This window comes from Sus scrofa, chromosome 13 (genome assembly GCF_054392235.1).
Source record: "Sus scrofa isolate SSC_HxYL_T2T_F1_AM1 chromosome 13, Sscrofa_HxYL_maternal_Yorkshire_Landrace_v2.0, whole genome shotgun sequence".
Classification (NCBI taxonomy): Eukaryota; Metazoa; Chordata; class Mammalia; order Artiodactyla; family Suidae; genus Sus; species Sus scrofa.
The window spans coordinates 50161243-50178006 of NC_139395.1; the positions used below are offsets into that span (position 1 = coordinate 50161243).

The following is a 16764-nucleotide window of genomic DNA, read 5'->3' on the forward strand; positions in this document are numbered from 1 at the left end:
CCACCCTCCCTGGCTGCTCCTGGTTAGGTGAGGTGTGCGGGCCTGGCCCTCCCCTGCTCAGTGCCCCTGCCCATCCGTCAGGTGCTGCTTGCAGAGCTGAAGGGCAAGAAGGAATTCTTCGCCATCAAGGCCCTCAAGAAGGACGTGGTTCTGATCGATGATGACGTGGAGTGCACCATGGTAGAGAAGCGGGTGCTGGCGCTCGCCGGGGAGAATCCCTTTCTCACCCACCTCTTTTGCACCTTCCAGACCAAGGTACCCGTCCATCCCAGGGTCATTGCCCCTGGAACACAGCCCCCTTGAGCGGCTCAGGTCAGGGCCTTGTCTCCCACTGAGACATATCAAGGCAGGGCCCAGGCTTCCTTCTCAGACCACTTTGAGGCAGGGCTGTGTCCCTCTCCTCATTCTGCCCAGGACAGAGTTGTGCCTTGCTCCCTCTGGGGCTTGCCCCCTGTGGCCCTCAGTGAGGGAGCATCCGGCCAGTTTCTGTGCCTCCACTCACCATGCTCCCCCCGCAGGACCACCTGTTCTTCGTGATGGAGTTCCTCAACGGGGGGGACCTGATGTACCACATCCAGGACAAAGGCCGTTTCGAGCTCTACCGTGCCACGTACGCCAGGCCCTGTGGGGAGAAGAACTGTCTGCCTTCCATTCCTTCTTCCCTCCCCCTGGAGAAGCTAGCCTGCACTAGGGCTGGAGTTGGAGAGATTTGGGGTGGCCAGGGCCTTTTCCTCCCTCCTTGTGGGAAGCCAAGGGTGGTGGGTAAGCTGTGGCTGGGAACACAGCCCTTGCCGTGCAGGTCCAGTCCCCACATTGGGCCGAAGCCGGCGCAGCCTCTCAGATGGTGATCCTGCACGATGCAGGACCCTGGGGTGTGGCCCCCAGACTACCATGCACCTCTAAACTGTGTGCATATGCACATATGCATAGCTTTATAAATTCATACGCTCGCAGGACAGACAGCTGTCTCATTTGGAGCTTTTCTCTTCATAATTTTCTTTCCTGCCTTGGCTGCCAGTCCCTACTTGCCTGATACAAGATGTACTTGATCAAGCCTAGGTTGTCCGTGCAATTATTTGCAGCATTTCCTGCCCTGGGGGGTGGGGACAAGGACCCAGGGAGAAGCAGTGGCTGCTCACAGAAATCTCAGAACACGTGTGTGTCTCTCTCTCATCCAGGTTTTATGCGGCTGAGATAATCTGTGGGCTACAGTTTCTACACCAGAAAGGGATCATTTACAGGTGTGGGGGTTGGAAGTGGGGGGTGTTTAGGAGGGGAGCCCCCCCACCCCTTCATGTCCTCTGAAATGCTCTGAGTGGGGCCCAGTCCAGATATGGCCCCATCTCTGCTTGCAGTCAGTCTTTAGTTGGGTATTTGCCTAAGCCACCTACTCCATTGCTAGAATTCCTTGCGGCCCCTTAGCTGAGGCTGGCACAACCCCATGGACTGGGAATTCCTTGCCCATACCCTATGGCTTTGGCCCATACTGACTGGTATATTGTGTCTCCCTCCCTTGGAGCTGTTGGTCCCTGTCTAAAGCCCCATCCGAACATTCTGAGCATCCACAGATAGGGACTGTTTCCTTAAGTTCTCACCCCATAAACCACAGTCCCATCCTGCTGTGGATTAATATGTACCCATCAAAAAGGCCGAGGCCGACATGTGTACTGGTGGTTGATGATGCCAAGGTGTATTGTCAAGTGGAGAACCAATCCATGGGATGGTGTGTATTGGATATTAGGGTTCAGGCTTTAAAAGGTGGTGTGAGACACACATTGTAATGTGCTGTCCGTACCTGGACTCTCTCAGGAGGGCCTGGTGAGTGAGGTTGGTGGAAGATGGGCCTTGGGCTGTTTGTCTTTTCTGGTACCTGTTACCATGTGCCTAAGTTATCCACTGAAACAACTAACTACGTAAAATAGACCGGCCCCCTGCCTCTGTGGATTAGACAAACCTGAGCCCAGACACTTCCCCAGCTGACCACATGGGTGACCCTGGGCCAGTGACACATCACATCTCTGAGCCTCATTTTGGGCTTCAGAGTGTTTCCCCACAGTAGGCGGTTCACAGGAAGCACCTGTTTTTAGTACCTGTTTCCTTTTCTCTTCCTCATCCCCTTGTCCCCATGGGGCGATAAGGTCCTAGGTTTGCAGGGCTGACAGTGGGGACATGGGAGGAGGCTGCAGGGAGGATGGGAACTGGTCTCTGATGACCCCCTTTCCTGTCCCCTCCCCTCAGGGACCTCAAGCTGGACAACGTGATGCTGGACCGGGATGGCCACATCAAGATTGCTGACTTCGGCATGTGCAAGGAGAACATGCTGGGGGACAAACAGGCCAGCACCTTCTGCGGCACTCCTGACTACATCGCCCCAGAGGTGGGCGGCACCCTCTCCCCCCAGCCCCGTCCCACACCTTATCTCCACAGGGTGGGGGCAGCAACGTCCAAGCCACAGCTGGGACACTGAAGAGGCCAGCTGGGGCTCGTGCTCTGGGCCCCCCAACTCTGACACCCCCTCTGCCCCAGATCCTACAGGGCCTGAAGTACTCATTCTCTGTGGACTGGTGGTCCTTCGGAGTCCTTCTCTATGAAATGCTCATCGGTCAGTCCCCCTTCCACGGTGATGATGAGGACGAACTCTTCGAGTCCATCCGTGTGGACTCACCGTATTATCCCCGCTGGATCACTAGGGAGTCCAAGGACATCCTGGAGAAGGTGGGAGGCCCTGGGCAGGGCTGGCTGGGGCAGGGTTTGGCAGACACCAGGCTGTGGGAATGTGTCAGGGATGGCAGCCTCACTGATGCTCTGGTCCTAACACACTGAGTGGATCACTCTCTGCCACGTTCTCAGGACCTCCCGTTTGGGTTCCCTGCACTGAATCAGTCTGGCATGTGATTATGGGCTTGGGAGTGAGGAGACAGATGGACCTAAGGCCAAACGCTAAGTTTGTCTCCTTGTCTGTAAAACGAGACTAGGAGAGAACCTGTCTCAGTGTTTCGGTGAAAAAGAAAAAAAAAAACCATAAATGTGGATGCTCAGGTGGATGCTCAGGTCTATGCCCAGCAGATAGTAAACACCCAATAAATGGCCACTGCTTTTACTCACAAGTCCTACCAGCTGAGAGTCCTGGCAGCCCCAGTCCTCGCCCTGTTTCTCCAGCAGACCTAGGAATGCAGAGGCCAGAGAGGACCCCTCAGCCTCAGAGGCCCCGGGCCATGGCACCAGGCTGGGCCAGACCAGCCTGGGAACCCCTGGGCCTGCTTGGGGGTTTTCTGAGGCTCTGATTTCCTACAGCCCTTAAGTGCTAACCAGGGCCCCTGCTGGGTTGCAGCTGCTTGAACGAGACACAGGCAAGAGGCTGGGAGTGACAGGGAACATCAGAACCCACCCCTTCTTCAAGACCATCAACTGGACTCTGCTGGAGAAACGTGCAGTGGAGCCACCCTTCAAGCCCAAAGTGGTACGTGATCCCACTCTGGTGGGGGCCGCCTCCTTGGTGTTGCCCACCCCCACAGCCTTCCAGGGTGGGTGCCTCCTCTCTTGCCCTGTCTCTCTCCTGCATCTTTCACATGCCTTCCTCCTGTCCTTTCTCGTAGCAAACCTGGCTTCCCCTGAGTCACAGCCTTTACCCTTGCATTCTCACCCTCTCTTCTCACTCAGTCATTCAACGAACACTGGGGGCTGTGGATTCAGCCACCCTTTAATATACATTCTTTAGCACCCACTGTATGCAAGGAACTGTGCTTTGGGAATCACAGTTAAGGCTTGCCTCCACCCATCCATCTTCCAATAAGCATTATAAGTGCTGAGTGCCTTCTGGATACAGACCACTGTGCAAGGCTGCACAGCAAAGTGGGACATCCCATTTCTAGAGCTGGAAGAGCTCCAGCAGCTCAGAGAGATAAGAAATCTGCACCCTAATGGTCATTTATGATAAATGGCAGTGATATAAGAGATGTCCACACACAATCAGTTGCCCTTGAGAGGGTCTGTCAGCAGGAGCCCAAGATGCAGAGATGGGGTTGGGTCTGAGAGGAAGTAGGATGTATGGGAGGCGTTCCGGGTAGAGGAGGGGTGGTGTGCACAAAGGCCTAGGATCTAGAGGCTGCCAAGGAGCCAGCAGGAGAGCAGAGGCTGGTTGGACTTCCCAAAAGTCGGACTCCGTGGCCCTTGTCTCATCACAGGTCCTCCTTCCTCCCCCTTTCCTCTCCTTTGCTTCCCCTCTTCCATCAGGATTTGTTGTTTCCACTGAGCAGCCCGTAAAAGGTGCCCCCATATTTGTGTCTTGAGGCTGCAGAGCTCTCCACTCCAAGGATCAAACTTGGGTGCCTCCTGCACTGGGCATGTTGCTCCCAGGACAGACTGGCTGTGGGAAAATCCCATAGCCTGCTTTGTCTCTCACTTTTGATAGAAAGGAGGATAGATTTAAACAACAAAGGCAGGTATGTTGGTCAGCATCCTCTGTCTCTGGGAAGTGGTGGGGCCTGTGATGAGCTGGCCAAGGGGGTTCTAGCACCAAGAGTGGATGCACTTGACAGGAAATGGGACCTAGGCTGCTCTGCTCTGCCAGTTTTCAAAAGAAGCTAGAAATCTGGATTTTTATGTCAAATGGCCCAGTTTAAAAATAATGGCTCGGAATTTCTGTTGTGGCTAGGTGGGTTAAGAATCTGACTGAAGTTCCCGTCGTGGTGCAGTGGTTAACGAATCCGACTAGGAACCATGAAGTTGCGGGTTCGATCCCTTGCCTTGCTTAGTGGGTTAAGGATCCAGTGTTGCCGTGAGCTGTGGTGTGGGTTGCAGACGCAGCTTGGAGCCCCCATTGCTGTGGCTCTGGCTTAGGTCGGTGGCTACAGCTCCAATTGGACCCCTAGCCTGGGAACCTCCTCATGCTGCAGGAGCAGCCCTAGAAAAGGCAAAAAGAAAAAGAATCTGACTACTATCCATAGGGATGTGGGTTCAATCCCTGGCCTCACTCAGTGGGAATCACAGTCAAGGCTCCTGGTATTGCCATGAGCTGTGGCCTAGGTCACAGACACAGCTCGGATCCTGCATTGCTGTGACTGTGGCTGGCAGCTACAGCTCCCACTGGCCCCTGGCCCGGGGAACTTTCACATGCCACAGGTGTGGCCATTAGGAAAAAAGAGGCTCAAATGCCATTAAAACCCACAGCTAATCACAGTGGTTGTACCTGCAGCTCAGTTTCGTCTGAGGTCCACCAGCTTTCTTTCACCCTTTCATTGTACCCTCAGAAGCAGAGAATTGGCTAACTTCCTGCGAAAAGCCTAATAGTAAATATTTTAAGCTGGAGTTCCCATTGTGGAGCAGCGGGAACGAATCCAACTAGGAACCATGAGGTTGCAGGTTCGATCCCTGGCCTTGCTCAGTGGGTTAAGGATCCGGTGTTGCTGTGAGCTGTGGTGTAGATTGCAGACATGGCTCGGATCTGGCATTGCTATGGCTGTGGCATAGGCCGGCAGCTACAGCTCCGATTAGACCCCTGGCCTGGGAACCTCCAATGCCGCATGTGTGGCCCTAAAAAGGCAAATATATATATTTTGGGCTTTGCAAGCCAGATAGTCTCAAAGCAGCTGTAGATGCTACGTCAATGAGTGGGTGTGGTTGTGTGCTAATAAAACTTTATTTATGGACACTGAGATTTGAATTTCATTTGATTTTCATGTGGCATGAAATGTTATTCTCTTTTTTATTTTTTTCCCTAAACATTTAAAAATGCAAAAGCCAATCTTAGCTTGTGGGTCCTGCACAAACAGGTGGTGGATGGGGCTTGGCCAGGACTGTCGTCTGCCAGAGCCTGGCTTGGAGGGATGCCCACCTGGCCTCCTCCAGGTCAGACCCCCACTGCTTGCATCCCTCAGACCCTGGGGAAACAGCAGCCAACTTTACAAGGGAGACTTCTTTTTCAGTTTTCAATAAGGACAGCTCTGATTTGGCCCAGTCCATCAGGGGTTCAGTTTCCAGGGGTGGGTCTCCGAAACTTTGGGAACCTCCAAAAGGTCATCCCTTGAGTCCTGCTTATGTACCCCTGCCCTCTGCTTGCAGAGGTCCCCTGGAGACTACAGCAACTTCGACCAGGAGTTCCTGAATGAGAAGCCACGTCTCTCCTTCAGCGACAAGAATCTCATCGACTCCATGGACCAAACAGCATTTGCTGGCTTCTCCTTCCTGAACCCCAAATTCGAGAGGCTCCTGGAAAATTGAGGTTCCCAGACATGCGCCACCCCTACCCCTACCCCAGCCAGGGAGCTTTGGGTCAGCCAGCTCCTTCTGCCAACCCAGCCCAGCAGAACAGCCTGGGCCCCCCACTTCATCAGCACCTGCCCACCTCCCGCCACGATAAGCAACAGTGTGATTGTCGTGATTTCTGCTGCTGCCCGCCTTCTTCGTCCCCCATAAGGGACTTCAGCTCCTGTCTGGCTGGGCCTCTACGGTACTTCCTCTGTGAATTGTGTGTGAATTTGCTTTTCCTCTGTCCTCAGAGGGAAACTGTAAATCCTGTGTTTCATTACTTGAATGTAGTTATCTATGGAAAAAAATATATTATATATATATATATATATACATACACACACACACACGCACACACACACGCACACATATATATAAAATAGGCTGTATATATTGCTCATTGGAGAAAAAACGTGGGGACTGGTGATATTGTTGATCTTTTAAAATATACATATTATATATACTATGTGCTCTCCCCCCTGCCCCCCGCCAAAAAAAAAAAAAAAAAAAGGGAGCACAAGCTGTTCGAACCAGTAGGTTCTTTTATTTGTGTGTCTAAATAAACAACTGGTATCGATGGTATCGACCTGGCTGTAGGGACGTGTGTGTCCCAGGAAGTTGGTGGCCTCCGCTCCTACTTCTGGCAGCCGTTGTCTTGGAAGCTAACAGCTGTTGGTTGCAAATGCAGACCCCTGGGCTTTCATGCAAATGTGTTTGTATTTATGGATTTCCTCTGGCTCCAGGGCCTTAGGCCTAAAGCAGAAAACTTTTCTGGGTGGCTGAGGGAGCCCCATATGTTTCTGTGGGGTGATGGGAGGAGGCAGGACCAGCTGCCGAGAGTCCGTCTCAGAAGAGTGAGGGGCCCGGTGTGGAAGAGGGGAGCAGTCAAAGGCCTGGCCGGAAGACACAGACTAAGACACCACAGCCGAGGTCGGCCCAGGCTGGGGAGGAAGGAAATATAGCTCAGGCTTCAGGCAGATCTAGATTCATATTGCAAAGTAGCCAAAAAATGTGGCTTTTAAGATGTCGGTTAATCATTTGAAACCTCCTTTTCCTCATCTGCAAAATGGGGACAGGGCATGGCAGCACTCCAGTTAACTTCACATCTCATATTTATATCTCCTCCCTTGCTGCCAAGGAGTCTGTATTTGAGTTCTAGAATCTATTTCTCAGGAGCCCTTTCCTACCTGGGGACAGGGAGGGGAGCAGAGTAGGAGAAAAAAGTGAGACAAGGCCGAGTGTCTGGGTTGAGGTTGAGAGCCTTGCTCCAGTGTGTGGAGCAGTGAGGAAGCTAGCTGTTGGTTGCCCATGTCCCCCGAGCGTAGGTAGCTCTCTGTCCCCAGCACCTAAGTGTCCTGCTCTTGGCTTCCCGTTTCTGCCTCTGTCTCTCCCCAGGCACCAGCCTCAAGCAGGGCCCGCCCTCCAGCCCGGGTGGTGGGGAAGGTGCCCCCAGCACCAGATTTGTTGGCTGTTGCAGCCAAGCAGCTGACTTCCAGCAAGTTCATTTTTCTGGGCTGAGGTACAAGTTTCCACAGCTGGAGAGGAGCCGGATGAGGTGGGGCTGGTGCTGGCCAGGGTAGGGGGCTGCGGGGGTGGAGGGGCCAAACCGTCCCTGGAGAAACCAAGCATCACCTTCCCCTCCTCCTGCTATCTTCTTGGGAAACACTGGAATCCCTGCTGTGTCCATCAGTTGAAAACCCCATAAGTGGGGCTTTGTCCCTGTGGGCTCACAGTCAGGTGGGGGAGAGATGGTGTGATGCTGGGGGTGTGGGAGCCTGAGGAGGAGCCTGGGGACCCCTGGCCCCTACCTCTGCTGCAACAGGCACAGGCCCCAGAAGCCCCCCGGGCTGTCCAGAGTGGGTTTAGAACCAAAGTATGGTTGGTGTCTAGTTCCAAACCTCATGCTATCTATCGTCCTGCAGCTCCAAGGCAGAGCCATGCACCCAGAGCCCCTGTTTCCTCCCTTGTGGAGTTGGGAGTAAAGTTTTCCAGCCAGAGGCGGTGGAGGGTGGCAGGAAGAACACAGTGTCTAGAATCGGGAGCCTGGAGTGTGAATTCCACTCTGTCACCCACGCTTTGCAACCTCCATGAGTTTCTTCCTTGGACCTCAGTTCCCTCATCTATAAAACAGGACCATTACCCTCTGCTGCCTCGTGGAGCACCTGGAAGACCCTCAGGGACTGATGCTGGGCACCCCATGGTGCAGGGCAAAGCCTGGGGGATGAGAAAGCAGCTGCTAGTGTTGCTGTCAAACAGTCTAGGAGGCTGTGCAATTCCAGGCCTGTTTCCAGAGTTGGGGAGGTGCCAGTCCTGACTGGTGGCCCCGGAAATGCCTCTCGTGGCTGGGCCCAGAGCCACGCTTTCTGGGTGTCTGGAAGCAGGCAGACAGCCCTCCACCTGCCAACTAGGTGAGCAGGCAGAGCAGCAAGCATGGCCCCCACCTGAAATGTGTACCAGGCCCCATGCTCAGGGCCAAGCAGGCTAACACACATAGAGGCAGGAGGGTCTCGGGGGCAGGAGCAGGGCTCTGCTCTCAGATGCCCCTGGTTTCAAACCCTATATGTCCCTAGATGGGTGACCTCAGTGAGTGACAACCTCCTGGAGCTCCAGTTGCCTCTACTGTAAAATGGGGAAGCAGGCAGACCTCATTTTATTTTGCTTCACTTTACTGCATTTTGCAGATATCACAGTCTTTACAAATTGAAGGTTTGGCAACTCTGTGTGGAGCAAGTCTGTTGGCGCTATTTCTCCATCAGCATTAGCTCACTTTGTGTTTCTGTGTCACGTTTTAGTGATTGTCTCAATATCTCAAAATTTTAAATTGTTATACCTGTTGTGACAGTGATCTCTGATGTTACTCTTGTAATTGCTTTGCGGCACCACAAACTGTGCCATAGACAGCAAACTTAATTGATAAATATTGTGTGTGTTCTGACTGCTCCACTGACCAGCTGGTTCCCCATCTCTCGCCCTCCTCAGCCTCCCTGTCACTTGAGACACAACGATCTTGAATTGAGGCCAATTACTAACCTTTCAGTGGCTTCTAAATGTTTAAATGAAAGGAAGAGTCATGTGTCCCTTTAAATCCAAAGCTAGAAATGATTAAGCTTGGTGAGGAAGGCATGTCGCAAGCTGAGACAGGCTGAAAGCTGGGCCTCTTGGGCCAGTTAGCCAAGTTGAAAATGTAAAGGAAAAGTTAGTGATGAAACTAAAAGTGATAATCCTGTGAACAATGATACAAATGATAAGAAAGAGAAACAGCCTTATTACTGATATGGAGACAGTTTGAGTAGTCTGGAAAAGACAAACCAACCACAGCATTCCTCTAGGCCAAAGCTTATACCAGAGCAAAGCCCTATCTCTTCAAATTTTGTGACAGCTGAGAGGTGAGGAAGCTGCCGAAGGAAAGCTTGAAGCTAGCAGGTTGGTTCATGCTGTTTAAGGAAAGAAAGCGTCTCCATAAAATAAGAGTGCAAGGTGAAGCAGCAAGAGCTGATGTAGAAGCTGCAGCAAGTCATCCAGAAGATCTAGCCGAAGGTGGCTACACTCAACACCAGATTTTCAATGTAGACAAAACAGCCTCTTGGAAGGAAATGCCACCTAGGGCTTTCATGGTGAGAGAGGAGAAGTTAACACCTGGCTTCAAAGCTTCAAGGGACAGGCTGACTAATTGTCCTTTGAAGGGGCTAATGCAGCTGGTGAGCTTAAGCTGAGGCCAATGCTCATTTACCACTACAAAAATCCTACAGCCCTTAAGAATGATGCTAAATTGACTCTGCATGTGCTCTAGAAATGGAACAACAAAGCCTGGATGATGGCACATCTGTTGACAACATGGTTTACTGAATATTTTAAAGCCCACTGTTGAGACCTACTGCTCAAAAAAAGATTCTTTTCAAAATGATACTGCTTATTGGCAATGCACCCAGTCGCCCAGGAGCTCTGATGGAAATGTATGAGATTAATGTTTTTGTGCTGACGCAACATCCATTCTCCAGTCCATGGACCAAGGGGTAATTGTGACTTTTAAGAATTATTATTTAAGAAATACATTTCGGAGTTCTCTTGTGGTGCAATGGGCTAAGGATCTGGTGATGTCACTGCAGCAGCTTGGGTTGCTGCTCTGGCGCAAGTTCCATCCCTGGCCTGGGAACTTCCACATGCCATGGACATGGCTGAAAGAAAGAAAGAAAGAAAAAAGAGAAAAGAAATACATTCCATAATGATATAGCTGCCACAGATAGTGATTCCTTTGGTGAATCTGAAAACTGAAAACCTGGGGAAGATTCTGCATTCTAGATGCCATTAGGAAGATTTTGATTCACGGGAAGATGGCAAAATATCAATATTAACAGGAGTTTGAAAGAAGTTGATTCCAACCCTCATGGATGACTTTGAGGGGCTCAAGACTTCAGTGGAGGAAGTAACTGCAGAGGTGGAAACAGCAAGAGAACTAGAAGTGGACCCTGAAGATGTAACTGAATTGCTGGCAATGTCATGATAAAACTTACAACAAAAGGAGGAGTTGCTTCTTATGAATGAACAAAGAAAGTGGTTCCTTGAGATGGGATCTACTTCTGGTGAAGATGCTATGAGGATTGTTGAAATGACAACAAAGATTTAGAATATTACATACATTTAGTTGATAAAGAAGAAGTGGCAGGCCTTGAGAGGATTGACTCCAATTTTGAAAGAAGTTCCACTCTGGGTAAAATGCTATCAAACAGCAAGCAGGACATGCTATAGAGAAATCATTTGTGAAAAGAAGAGTCATTTGATAAGGCAAACTTCATTGTTTTCTTTAAGAAATTACCACAGCTTCCTCAATCTTCAAGCAACCACCACTCTTATCAGTCAGCAGCCATCAACGTCAAGGCAAGACCCTCCACCAGCAAAGAGATAACTTGCTGAAGGTTCAGATGATGATTAGCATTTTTAGCAACAAAGTTTTTTTTATTTAAAAATTTTTTTTCTTTTTCTTTTTTTTCTTCTTTTTCTTTTTAGGGCTGCAACCATGGCATATGGAAGTTCCCAGGCTAGGGTTGAAGTGGAGCTGCAGCTGCTGGCCTACGCCACAGAGACAGCAACACAGGATCCGAACCTCATCTGCGACCTACACTGCAGCTCACAGCAACCAGATCCTTACCCCATGGAACCACAATGGGAACTCCTTTCTTTTTCTTTTTAGGACCACACCTGTGGCATCTGGAAATTCCCAGGCTCTAATTAGCATATGAAAGTTCCCAGGGTTTAATCGGAGCTGCAGCTATTGGAGCTGCACCTGTCGGCCTATGCCACAGCCATAGCAGCACCAGATCCAAGCCACCTCAGGAACTTCCACCATAGCTTGTGGCAATGCCGGATCCTTAACCCACTAAGTGAGGCCAGGGAGCATCCTCATGGATACTAGTCAGGTTCTTGACCCGTTGAGCCACGATGGGAACTCCAGGAATAAAGTATTTTAAAATTAAGGTATATACATTTTTGTTTTAGACCTAATGCTATTGCACAGTTAATCGTGTAAACATAACTTTTAAATGCACTGGGAAAGCAAAAATTTTGTGTGACTCAAGCTTTATTTTGATTGTTTAGAACCAAACTCAGAATATCTCTGAGGTATGCCTGTAACCACGCTGCTACTTATGGACGAGGATAATTTCTGTAAGCACATCCCATAGGCTCAGGACACAGAAGATGCTTAGTTTACAGCAGCCACTATGACCCCATCCCCTCAAAGGGATGAAACATTCTCAGGACAGCAAGCCTATCAGCTGCACATTGGAACCCCTGAGCCTTCTGATGGGACTGCAGGAGGGCACCGTGGTGGTTTCAATTGAAGCCTAAAATGTGGGAGTTGCCATTGTGGCACAGCAGAAACGAACCCAACTAGTATCCATGAAGCTGTGGGTTTGATCCCTGGCCTCGCTCAGTGAGTTGGGGATCCAGCATTGCCGTGAGTTGTGGTGTAATTTGCAGATGCGACTCAGATCCTGCCTTGCTGTGGCTCTGGTGTAGGCCAGCAGCTGTAGCTCCAGTTCAACTCCTAGCCTGGGAAATTCTATATGCTATGGGTGTGGTCCTAAAAAGCAAAAACAAAAAACAAAAAAACCCTAAAATGTGGAGTTCCCCTCTGGTGCAGCAGGTTAAGGATCCAGGAGTTTTCACTGCAGACACTTGGGTTGCTGCTGTGGCGTGGCTTCGATACTTGGCCTGGGAACTTCCTCATGCTGCAGGCATGGCCTAAAAAGGAAAAAAAAAAAAGGTGTTTCCACCGTGGCACAGTGGGTTAATGATCCATCTTGTCTCTGTGGCAGCACTGGTTGGATCTTTGGCCTGGCACAGTGGGTTAAAGATCCCGTGTTGCTGCAACTGGTTGGCAACATAGGTTGCAGCTGTGGCTCAGATTCAGTCTTTGGCCTGGGAACTTCTGTATGCTGCAGGTGTGGCCAGAAACAAAACCAAACCAAAAACAAACAAACGACAACCGAAAATGCGTCCACCCTGTGGTGCAGGATGTGTCCAGAGATGAAGAGTTGATTACAAGGCACCTCTGACTCTCCAGCCCAAATTGCCTCACTTCACAGAGGAGATGTAGTTGTCCCTTAAGCATCCTGATGGGGACTTCCAGCCTGGCCATGTGGCCTGGTGGCCAGACAGTTTAACAGTTAGGGATTTTATTGACTTTGTTTCTTCAGAGGAAGGATTCTGGACCTAGAAATACTCGGCTTCAATGTAGGACTTGCATTTTCTTAAGCTACGGGTTTCTGTCTGGGTTGGCATCTGGAAAAAAGGGCTGATGGTCCTGAACGGAATGAGAAAAGCAATGATGTTTTGGTGCACTGGCCGTTCTCATTACTTTGCTTTTTCTCTTGAGAGTTCTCCACAAACTTCCTTCCTCCTTTTCCATCTGAGCTTCTTCCTCCTTTTATGGGGGCCTGACCTAATGCCATGTCATGTAAATTAAGGGAGGGTGATTGAATTAAAGTTGGCTTTCTTGATTCTGCAGGAGGCAGGCGGCAGACAGATTTAAAGTTGTAGTGTTGTGCAGGAAGGGGTCATTGACCTCGGAGACTTTTTTTCTTTTTTAATTTTATTTATTTATTTATTTATTTGTCTTTTTGTTATTTCTTGGGCCGCTCCCGCGGCATATGGAAGTTCCCAGGCTAGGGGTCGAATCGGAGCTGTAGCCACCGGCCTAAGCCAGAGCCACAGCAACGCGGGATCCGAGCCGCGTCTGCAACCTACACCACAGCTCACGGCAACGCCGGATCGTTAACCCACTGAGCAAGGGCAGGGACCGAACCCTCAACCTCATGGTTCCTAGTCGGATTCCTTAACCACTGCGCCACGACGGGAACTCCTGACCTCGGAGACTTTGAGAGAGAAATACATCCCTCTGTAGGGCACCTTACTGTGCTTAGAGGGTGAGGAGGAAGGAAAACAGGCTGGCAAGTGCTCAAGGACAGCACAGCCCCTGGCAGGAGAGCGAGGCAAGAGGAAGGGCTGAGTGTTGGTGTTAGAGGGGACAGCCACTAGAGGGCACCAGAGCACCCTCTGAGCCCATCTGCAGCTCTCTGGCGCCACCTCCAGGTGCAAAGACAGAGTTGGGGATGGGCTTGGCAGATCTCTTTGATGTGCCCTGAGAGAAGGGTAGGTTACACAGCCACCCTTGACTCTCCAGTCCAAACTGCCTCGCCTGACAGAGGCAACTAGTTCTGCTTTCTCATTTGATGGGGCACTTCCAGCATGGTCTTATGGCCGAGTGGAGAGACATTTTAAGAGGCTGTGCAGGGTCTGACTGCGTTTTGATTCTCCAGAGGCAGGAATCTACCCAGTAATACCTGTCTTGACTCTTATCCTTGCAGTTTTCAAGCTGCAGGTTTGTGTGAGCACTGGCATCTGGAAACTGGGCGTGGTGGTCTTGAAAGTGGAGTGTGTAGAAGTGGTGGTACTTTGGTGGGCAGCCTTTGCTCAACCCTGTGTCCTTTTTCTTGAGAATCCTCCCCAAAGTTTGTCCTTTTTCCATCTGAGCTTCTACCTTCTGTCTTTGACCCCTGCTGGTGGAATCTGACCTAAAACCAGGTCACATGAATTAAAGACGACTGTTTAATTTAAAGCTGGTCACATGACATAAAGTGGCTGATTAACTTAAAGTAATGGGCTTGAGTAGGGAGTGATGAGTGCCCTGGGAGACTCTGAGAGAGAAATACCCACTTCAGTTAAGGATCTGGTGTTGCCGTGAGCTGTGGTGTAGGTCACAGATGTGGCTCAGTAGCTACAGCTCTGATTAGACCCCTAGCCTGGGAACCTCCATATGCCACGGATGAGGCCCTAGAAAAGACAAGAAGACAAAAAAAAAAAAAAAAAGACAGAAAGAAATACCCACTTCTGTAGGGCACTTCATTATGCTTAAGGGAGAGGAGGAGCTAAATCAGCCTGGCAGGTACTTAAGGCCAGCATAGCACCGGGACTGGGGAGGGAGACTGGAAGAAGGGCTGAGAGTTGTTAGAGCAGATGGTTGCTAGAGGGCGCCAGAGCACACAGCAGAGCCCACCTGCAGCTTCATGCCGCACCACCAGCTCAGAGACAGTGTTGGATATGAGGTTGGCAGAACCCCAGTGTGACCAGAGTGGAGGGGTTGGTTACAGGGTGCCTCAGACTCTCTGGCCCAAATTGCCTCACCTCACACAGGAGACATGATTCTGCCTTCCCCATTTGATGGGGTGCTTCCAGCTTGGTCAGGTGGCCCAGTCCCCAGACACTTTAACAGGCTGTCTGTGGTGACTTCCATTTGATTCTCTAAAGGGAGGTCTCTGAACCCAGAAATACTTGGCTTGGATCTTGTCCTTGTAGTTTTCAAGCTGTAGGTTTGCTTGGGCATTGGCATCTGAAAAGCTTGGCTGGTGGTTGTGAATGGAGGTTGGAAATGAAAGGTATTTTGATGGTGGGCTGTGCTTATCCCTTTGCCTTTTCTCTCCCAAAGTTCCTTTTTCCATCTGAGCCTTTTCCTCCCATCATTGATCCCAGCTGGGGGAGCCTGACCTAATACCCAGTCAGGTGAGTTAATGGTGGCTGATTGATTTAAAGTAGTTGGGCGTGGGAGTTCCCCTCGTGGCACAGTGGTTAATGAATCCCACCAGGAACCAAGAGGTTGCAGGTTCAATCCCTGGCCTTGCTCAGTGGGCTAAGGATCTGGTGTTGCCGTGAGCTGTGCTGTAGGTCGCAGACGTGGCTCGGATCTGGCGTTGCTATGGCTCTGGTGTAGGCCGGCGGCTACAGCTCCGATTCGACCCCTAGCCTGGGAACCTCCATATGCCACAGGAAGCGGCCCTAGAAAAGGCAAAAAAAAAAAACAAACAAAAATAATAAAATAAAGTAGTTGGGAAAGAGGAAGATGTGAGTGCCCTAGGAAACTTTGAGACTGAAGTACTTCCCTTCATAGGACACTTCATTTCACTTTGAGGGAGAGGAGGAATGCAATCTGGGTGACAGGTACCCAAGGCCAATGCAGCCCTGGAGGTGAGCAGGGAGGCAGAAGGAATCATTGAGAGTTGGTGTTATAGTGGAAGACTACTAGAGGGCACAAGAACACCAGCAGAGTCCACCTGCAACTCCCTGGCAGGGCCTCAAGTCTCAGGGATGGGGTTGGATGGGGTTGATGGACCCCCCAGGATGGGCACAGAACGGAGGGGTTGGTTACAGGGAACCTCTAACTCTCTGGCCAAAATTGCCTCATCTAACATAGAGGGGACGTAGTTATATGTTAAGCATCAGATGGGGCACTTACAGCCTGGTCAGTTGGCCTAGTGGCCAGTTTGACAGTTTTGGGGGGTCTGATTGCCCTTTGATTCTCCAGAGACAGAACTCTGGACCTAGAAATAACTGCCTTGAGTCTTCAGCTGGCAGTTTTCTTTTTTCTTTCTTCTTCTTTCTTTTTTTTGACCTCCCTGTGGCACATGGAGCTCCTGGACCAGGGAGATCCAAGCCGCAGCTGCAAACTGAGCCACAGCAACACTGTGCTGGGCCTGGGATCAAACCCATGTCCCAGGGTTCCCAAGCCGCTGCCGATCCTGTTGTGCCACAGTGGGAGCTCCAACTGGCAGTTTCTTGATCAGGTTTGCATGGTGTTCAGCTTCTGGAAAGCTAGGCTGGTGGTTGTGAATGGAGCCTGTAAAAATGGTGATATTTTGCTGGGTGGGCTCTGCTCATCCCTGTTCCCTTTCTCTCGAGAGTTCTACCTGAAGGCCCTTTTTCTTTCCCATCTGAGCTTCTTCCTTCTGTCTTTGACCCCTCCAGGGAAACCTGACCTAAAGCCAGGTCACATGAATTAAAGGGACTGATTGAGTTAAAGTTGGTTGTGACTTAAATGAGTTCAGCTGATTGACTTAAAGTTGGTCATGTGACTTAAATGAGCTCAGCTGATTGGCTTAAAGTTGGTCATGTGACTTAAATGAGTTGAGCTGATTGACGTAAACCAATGAGGTGCTATAAGGAGGGGTGAGTGTTCTGGCAGACCTT

General features: G+C 50.5%; 1 protein-coding gene across 15 annotated transcripts in view; it reads left to right on the plus strand.

Moving 5' to 3' along the window:
- The window catches only part of PRKCD (protein kinase C delta), a 30621-nt gene extending 23793 nt beyond the window's left edge, over positions 1-6828 (plus strand). For all 15 annotated transcript variants that reach the window (XM_084988566.1, XM_084988567.1, XM_084988564.1 and 12 more), the window contains 7 exons: positions 82-255; positions 519-610; positions 1179-1241; positions 2239-2377; positions 2527-2715; positions 3332-3460; positions 6061-6828. In XM_084988566.1, the coding sequence (XP_084844692.1) occupies positions 82-255; positions 519-610; positions 1179-1241; positions 2239-2377; positions 2527-2715; positions 3332-3460; positions 6061-6219 (945 nt within the window). In that variant the 3' untranslated portion in view covers positions 6220-6828. The remainder of the gene's footprint in view (positions 1-81; positions 256-518; positions 611-1178; positions 1242-2238; positions 2378-2526; positions 2716-3331; positions 3461-6060) is intronic.
- The last annotated feature ends 9936 nt before the right edge of the window (positions 6829-16764 follow it).